We start from the raw sequence: 8,046 nt of genomic DNA on the forward strand, positions 1-8,046 counted from the left end.
CCCTCACAAGCAGTCCAGATAACAATTATTCACTATTGTCACAAGAGATCCATCTGGATTTCATTTCATCAGCCCCGCCTAGACAGCTTGTATACTACTTAGTGGAGATTCTACCTTCCTCCATGCCCTATGAATCTATCTTCCCTCTTGAAAGCTTGTAAGCCAGTCACTTCTTGCCTTTGTAGCCCGCCCCCCCCTCCCCCCCCACACACATTTTGGGTAGCCAATGTCTAAGTTGCCCATCCCTGTGTATGGAGGGGATGGGAATGATCTTTGCTGTAAGGATTTGTTCCCTCTTTTGCACTACTGCATCCATAGGTGTAGGTCAAGTTCATTAAATTGCATCAGATTACACTTTTTTCCCTCTTCTTTCTTCTTCTGGTTGAGCTCTGATCATCTAGTCATTTAAGCCAGGTCAAGTGGATATTATCTGCAAGTGTGGGTGTTCTTGTGTGATATCTTCACTTTTGAAATTCTTGATGTCATCCCATAACTCCTCTGGTCTTCAGTCATGCCTTGCATCTATTCTTGAGATGGTGTCTAAATTCAGGTGACATATACTGAAGGTCATATTTTGGCTTTCGTGAACTTGTTTTAATTTTCTCCAGCTTCAGCCTGAAATTGTATGTGACCAACTGATGTTCTATTCCACAGTCTTTCTCTGGACTTGGTTTGGCTCAGGATACTGAGCTGCTTCATTGTTTCTTCTCACACATGTAGTCACTATGATTCCTGTGTATTCTACTTGGTGAGGTCTATGTGTATTAAAAAAACAAAAACAAAACCTTTTTAGTTTTTGAAAAAAATATAATTGTAATGAACACATTGCTGTTTTGGAAAATTCTATCCTGCATTCTCCAGCATTGTTATCATCTAGGCCATGTTTTCCAAATACTGATCCTTCCCCTAGTTTTTCTAACTTCTGCATTCCAATCACCAGTAATTACCAAAGCATCTTGATTGCAAGTTTGATCAGTTTCACACATGAAGAAGTTTATAGAATTCTTTAATTTTTTCATCATTGGTTTTGGTGGTTGGTGTATAAATTTGAATAATATTGGCATTAACTGGTCTTTCTTGTAGGTGTATGGATAATATCCTATCATAGACAGCATTGTACTTCAAGATAGGTCTTGAAATGTTCTTTTTGATGATGAATGTGATATCATTTATCTTCAGTGTGTCATTTCTAGCATATTAAACCATATATTTGTCTAATTCAAAATACCACTTCAGCTGATTAGTGTCTAACATATTGAACTTTATGCGTTCCATTTCATTTTTGACGAACTCCAATTTTCCTAGATTCATATTTTGTACATTCCATGAGAAATTATCAGTGGATGTTTGCAGCTGTGTCTTCTCATTTTGAGTTGTGACCCATCAGCAAAATAAGGTCCCAAAAGCTTTACTCAATCCATGTCACTAAAGTCAACTTTACTTCGAAGAGATAGCTTTTCCCCAGTTGTAGTTTAAGAGCACCTTTCAACCTGAGGGGCTTTTCTTCTGGCACTATAGCAGATTTTCAGTCCTGGTGTGGCACTGTAAGTTAAAGTGCCAGACTGCAAATCTGTTTGAACTGCAAGGTCGGTGGTTCAAGTTTACCAGCTGCTTCTCAGAAACCCCATACAGAGTTGCTATGGACCAGAACTGACATGATGGCACTTAACAACAACAACAACACCTATTTAGAAGTAGTCGGCCACTCTTTCTTCCTAGTCTGTGTTTCTCTGTAAGGTCCACTGAAATCTGTCAGCCATGGGTGACCTTGTGGCATCACAGCCACATATAAGCCACCACATTATAAAAAACTGAAAGATGAGTGGTGGAAGGGGATGATGTATAGTTGAAAATCAGGAAAAATGTGTGTCAGGGGTATATCATTTCACCACACTCACTTAATCTGTATTCTTAGCAAATAAAACAAAAAGCAAATTATATGTTGAAGACTGTGGAATTAGAATTGGAGGAAGATTCATTAATAGCCTTGCTTGTTGCAAGTGAGGAAGACTTGAAGCACTTAATGAAGAAGATCAAAGACTGCAGCCTTTGGTATGTATTGTTGCTGTTAAGTGCTATGGAGTAGGTTCTAACTGACAGTGACCTTGTATAGGGTTTCAGAGGAGTAGCTGGGGGGTTTGAACTGCCAATGTTGTGGTTCACAGTCCAGTGCTTATCCTACAGCACCACACCTGTATTAGATGTTAACATAAACAAAATAAAACCCTCACAACTAGGCCAATAATCGTCACCAAAAATGGAGACATTTTGATATCAAGGATTTCATTTTACTTGGTTTCACAATCAATATCTATGGAAGTGGCAGTTAGAAAATCAATGAACGAATTGCATTGGACAAATCTCCTGCAAGGGATGTCTTTAAAATATTTAAAAAATAAATATGACACTTTGAGGACTAATATGAGTCTGGCCCAAATCATGGTATTTTCAGTTGCCTGATGTGCATGGGAAAGCTGCCTAATGACCATGGAGGACCAATCAAGAATTGATGACGTTTAATAATGATGTTGATGAACAATATTGTATATGCCATGATACTATAGAATAAGCACTGGACTACCAACTGCAAGTCAGAGGTTCAAACCCACTAGCTGCTCCTTGGAAACCCTATACAGGATTGCTATGAGTTGCAACTCACTAGACAGCATTAAACAACAACAACAACCAGAAGAACAGATGAATTTGTCTTAGAAGTTCACCCAGAAATCTGCTTAGAAGAGAGAAAAGTCTAGATGGTGACCAGCTATGACTACCAACTGCTCTGAAAGGGATCACATTTGATGGTCCCAGATAGAGTCAGAGAAAATGTGGAACAAAACTCAAAATTATAAAAATGACCAGGTTTACTTGTCAGAAGGAGATTGGAGGAATCCAAGATTTGACCACCATCATTCAGGTCTGGAATGGAACTTACCTTCATGAGACAATTTTTAGCCAAGCAGTACATAGATACATAGGGGGAGCAACAACACTAATACTATATGCTCATGATAGAATGGTCAGTCATTCAAAATCAAAAAGGTAACATTTTCCTAAGGACAAAGGTGAGAAGAAATGAGAAGGTGGTTGAAATGAAAATACGAGCCACAGGGAGGAAGTGGGGAAACTATTGTTACAGTGATGGGATTGCAGTCATTGAGATAAAACAAGGTATATGATTTTTTAAATGTAAAACTGATGGACTTATCTGTAAACCTTCACTCAATTCACAATGAAAAGTTTAAAAATTAAACTAAAGAAGAGCATGGAGAGACTTCGTCTCATGAACTTTGGACATATTATCAGTGGGAAAAATTTCTAGAAAACAACACCTGGCTTGATTAAGTAGAGGGTCAGTGAAAAAGAGGAACACCACCAATGAAATGATGGAACCCAATGACTGCAACAATAGCCTCAAATATAGCATAGCACCAGTAGGTGCTTTGTACTGTTGTACATAGGGCCATTATAAGTGGGATCTGGCCAGACAACATCTAATGACAACAAATGTGCAGAGAACTGGACTCTAAATTTAATAAATGAAAGATTTAGATCTATGGTTTCCTAGTTACCTCCACATAGGCTTAATTTTTTTTTCTAAATTGAAGGCAGTGAATCTGTTTTTCTTATCCTAGCACTCTTTCTGGAAACAAACAGCCATTATTATCTGGTTATAAAACTAGCTTAAATGGACTCTGGGCACTATAGGGGTAAGCACTGGAATGCTATTCAGAGGTTGGTGGTTCAAATCCACCAATCACTCCTCAGTATGGGTTGGAAGCACTTAACAACAACAACAACAACAAAAATATACTTTAATATTTTATCATTTGACACTGTAATGAATAACTATAATAAAGATTGTATTACTGTTTCTTCAACTATCCTAGAGGGTCATTGAATAAGTAATGCCAAGCATAAGTTTCATTTGACATATTAACAGTTTTGATTACTCCAAGGAACTTCACAGAGAATTTATATGAAACAAAGAAACGTATGGAATTGAACAACAGTTAAGTCACTTTGGACCATGCAGCAAACTTGGATATTGTCACTATCTCAACTCATCCATTTTCCTATTCAGCAAGACTTTCTTTCCTTTAATTAGTAACTTAATTATTTGAGTTGATTTCATGATGTTTTGCAGAGCTGGGGAAAACAAATGATTTAAGGAAACTTGTTAAGTTATAAGCCATTTCTCCAACAGAAGCTATAGTATTCTCACTTGTAAATTTCAACCTCACTGGACTGGTGTGAGGAGACAGAGAAAAGGAAGAAAATTCCAAAGAATTTAGATAATAAAAGGTAGATTTTTTTCAGGACACCTCACAACAGTTATTTTATTTGCATCATGCTAATTGTTATATCAATTGGATTAAATGGATTGAATAGTGACAGAATCTTCATGTTTTATAGCTTGGACAAAGTCTGTTGACTCAATTTCTATTCTAGAATAAAACACTAATGGAGGTTTGGATAATAGTTCTGTTTTGATAGTGCTGAGAGTGTTGCCCACTCTGAATAATGAATGAGGTATAAGGTAAATTGATAAAGATAAGAAATTGTCAACATGAAAGAAGTAGACGCCATTCCAGCTCTTCCACATAATTTCCTTGAACAGTTTAAAGGCCATACTAAAATTATTAATGTGCTGGTATTTAAATATAAATATGTCAAATGAAATTTAAAAAATCAAATGCTATTTTTTATACTTACAAAAGAATTTTAAATGTGTATTTCTTAAGTTAAATACAATAGTAAAAAATTTAAAAACATAGACTTAGAAGAAAGTAATATTCACCTGTAATTCTACTGTTGTTAGGTGTCTTTGAATCAATTCTGACTTATACCCCCCTGTGTACAGCAGACTGAAACCATCTTCACAATCATTCTTATACGTGAGTTCCTTGTTGCAGTCACTGTGTCAATCTATCTGGTTGTGAGGCTTCCTCTTTGTCTTTATCATGTAGGATATCCTTTTCCCTGACAACATGACCAAAATACATGAGCCAGAATCTCACTATTTCTTATTTCTAAGGAACATTCTATCTGTACTTCTTTGAAGAACGATTTGTTCTATCTTCAGGAAGTCCATGGCATATTCAGTATTCTTCTCCAACACCATAATTAAAAATCATTAATCAATTGTTCTTCTTTAATCACTATGAAGCTTTTACATGCTTATGAGATGATTGAAAATAGTTGGCTTTGGACAAGTGCACCTTATTACTCAAAGTGTCATCTTTACCTTTTAACACTTGAAAGAGGTCTTTTGCTGTAGATTTGCCCAATGTGATGCATCGTTTTATTTCTTGACTGCTGCTAATTCCAAAGACGATTGGTTCCACTACCAAGAAAGACATAACCAGAGGTAATATTTTACAATCTAATTAGGCATGTTCTCTATCTATCTAGCTCTCGACCTTTCTATGAGTGTTCATAGTCATTCAATGATTTTAAAATGGAGTGCTGTAGGATAAGCACTAGAATCTTAGTTCAGTTTCAACCATAATGTCATTGGTTCAAGCTCAACTTATTTCATAAGTTAACCCTGGAAATCCTGTCTGGTCACTAAGGGTCAGAACCAACTCCACTATACTTAACAACAATTTTTGATAAACATGCATGTAGATAGTTGCCTGTAAAACCTATTTAACTAGAAATACTTCCAGTTAGTTACAAAGACTGAAAATGGATGTTTATGATCATTTCAGGAAATGAATTATTTCCAGATAAAGAAGATACAAATTATGAAGAACTACTGATGGCACTATTAAATAGAGCTTTTGCTCTCCAAAAATCTTCCAACATAGGTGAGTTAGGAGTAGAACCATTCTGAAAAAGAAAAAAAGAAAAGAAAAAGAGAATCATTCTGTTTTATTACCTGTTCTGCAAAATATTAGCAAGTTATTTTACATATCTGTCATTGAAGGAATGTTTTTCTTGTCTTATTTTCAAGCTATAAGAAATGAAGTTATTTAAGAATATTAAAAGTCTCTTTTGTTCAATTGCAGGATCCAAATGGGAATGGTAAATAATTAAGAAAAAAATTATCTTTATATGTATTTTCTCATAAGAGAAAATACAGGTTTCCATTAGATATTTCATAAGTTAACCGTATTTATGTGGTTTTTAAGCTAGTACCTTTTTCAATCAAATTATTTCAACTTGGGAAATGATTGTAGTAGAGATTGGTTTTTTTTAGTGACTACATGCCTTTTGTAATGTAAGACTGTTATGGAAAAATTAGGCAAAAGAAATTGAGATATTTTCCCATTTGAGTAAAAGGAGTATCAGATTTACAATTATTTACAAAATGTTCTCATAGAAATGACTGAGGTATTTTCTGAAATAGTGCAAATTGAATTTCATAGAAAATGTGACAGAATGACATTGTGGGACCTCTCAGAAATTACCTGAACTCTTATTTAAAAAAAAAAAAAGTATTCTTTAAGAAAAGATACCTAAACTAAAAGGAAAAATAAAAAAAAACTTTGTTGGTTTCTGGAGGCTGGAGAGAGGGGACAGTAGAGCACAGGGTAGGGAATAGACAAATCATAGTTCAGATGTTGGAGAGGACAATATACAAGAAGGGAGACGGGAATGGAAGAACAAGGTAGATAAGGGAACACTGAGGCAGGTTTACATGGGCTAAATGGGACAGAGGTAAATGGTGATGTATGTTCAACCTTGGAAAACAGGGCTCTGTGATACAGGGATTGAGGTATAGTCTGAATGTGTGAAAGAGGGGAAATAAGGTTAAGATGGTTTACTGTCTTATGAATATTGGTTTCCCTTGCCTACTATTATAAAATAGACACTTGAGTGGGATAGAAAGGAATATCTGGAAACATGATTACAGAAAGCTTGTAAGCCCCTCTGCAGCCTATAACTGATTGGGATACCTAAAAGAGGTTCTAGAACTTGCCAAGTGAAATATACTTCCTGTAGAACCTATGTAGTATTGAGGACCTTGGGTGGAATCCTGAGCCCCATCCAGAACCTTCTGAGGTGGAACATTCCCACTTGAAAGGACAAACAGAACAGTCTAGAACAGCTAGAGGAACAGAAGATACTTCTAGAAAGAAAGGCCAGAAGGAAAAAAAAAAAAAAAAATGGCAGTCTGATTGGCTGCTACAAGAACAAGCAAATTGTTCACCGTGGAAGCCATCAAGGCAAGCAATCAAGTCCCTTCAGGACAAAACCCTTTCCAAGACTGAAACTCAAAGGAAACACATGAGCAGGCATGGAAGCTTACTGGTGACCAAATTGGTCTGCTAGTGAGTGGAAGAGGGGGAAAGGCAGCAATGAAGATATGGGCTGAGTCTGACCACGTTCCATAGACTCCCATTGACTTGGAGATGAAAGAAGAGGAAGGACTGCTTCTTCCAAAGTGTGGTAAGACCTTAGGACTCCTGAGCCCATGGATGAGGACGTAGCCACAGAGGGCTGGAGCTGAGAGTGAACAGTCCAGCTGATATGAAGTGAGAGAAGATGCACAAGAACATCCAAACTTAATATCCATTCAACCTAGTTTTTAGCCTGATGATTAGAACTTGACAACAGGAAGATTAAAAAAAAAAAAATGATAAAGGAAATAAGTGTAAATTGCTACAACTTGATGAACTTGACCTATACTTATGGATGTTTGTTGTTGTTGTTGTTAAGTGCCGTTAAGTTGATTCCGACCCATAGTGACCCTGTAAATAGAGTTTCCAAGGAGCAGCTGGTGAGCTTGAACTGCCAACCTTGCTTTTCAAATGACTTTGTAGTCTGGCACATTAACCTACAGTACCACACCATACTTATGGATGTAGTAGCTCTAAATACCAATTGAGAGGGTATAGTCTTCACATCAAGTATCAATCCTATCCTCTCTGTATACAGGGTTGATTGGGACAGGCAATTTAGACATTGCCTACCTAAAATGGGGTAGGGGTGCAGTGGGGTGGTGGTGCTATTAAGGCACAAAGTGACTGGTTTACAAGATTTCAAGAGGGAGTTTAGTTTCAGAGTGTGCAGGGGAAGGTAGACTTCCCACTGAAT

The 8,046-nt window shown here is 36.6% G+C and overlaps 1 protein-coding gene across 1 annotated transcript in view; it reads left to right on the forward strand.

The window, feature by feature from the left end:
* UTS2B (urotensin 2B) overlaps nucleotides 1-8,046 on the forward strand; it is a 25,039-nt gene that overhangs the window by 5,742 nt on the left and 11,251 nt on the right. The window contains exon 2 of the mRNA XM_006871868.1: nucleotides 5,715-5,813. Within this exon, the coding sequence (XP_006871930.1) occupies nucleotides 5,715-5,813 (99 nt within the window). The remainder of the gene's footprint in view (nucleotides 1-5,714; nucleotides 5,814-8,046) is intronic.

Source organism: Chrysochloris asiatica, unplaced genomic scaffold, assembly GCF_000296735.1.
Source record: "Chrysochloris asiatica unplaced genomic scaffold, ChrAsi1.0 scaffold00177, whole genome shotgun sequence".
NCBI classification, from domain to species: domain Eukaryota; kingdom Metazoa; phylum Chordata; class Mammalia; order Afrosoricida; family Chrysochloridae; genus Chrysochloris; species Chrysochloris asiatica.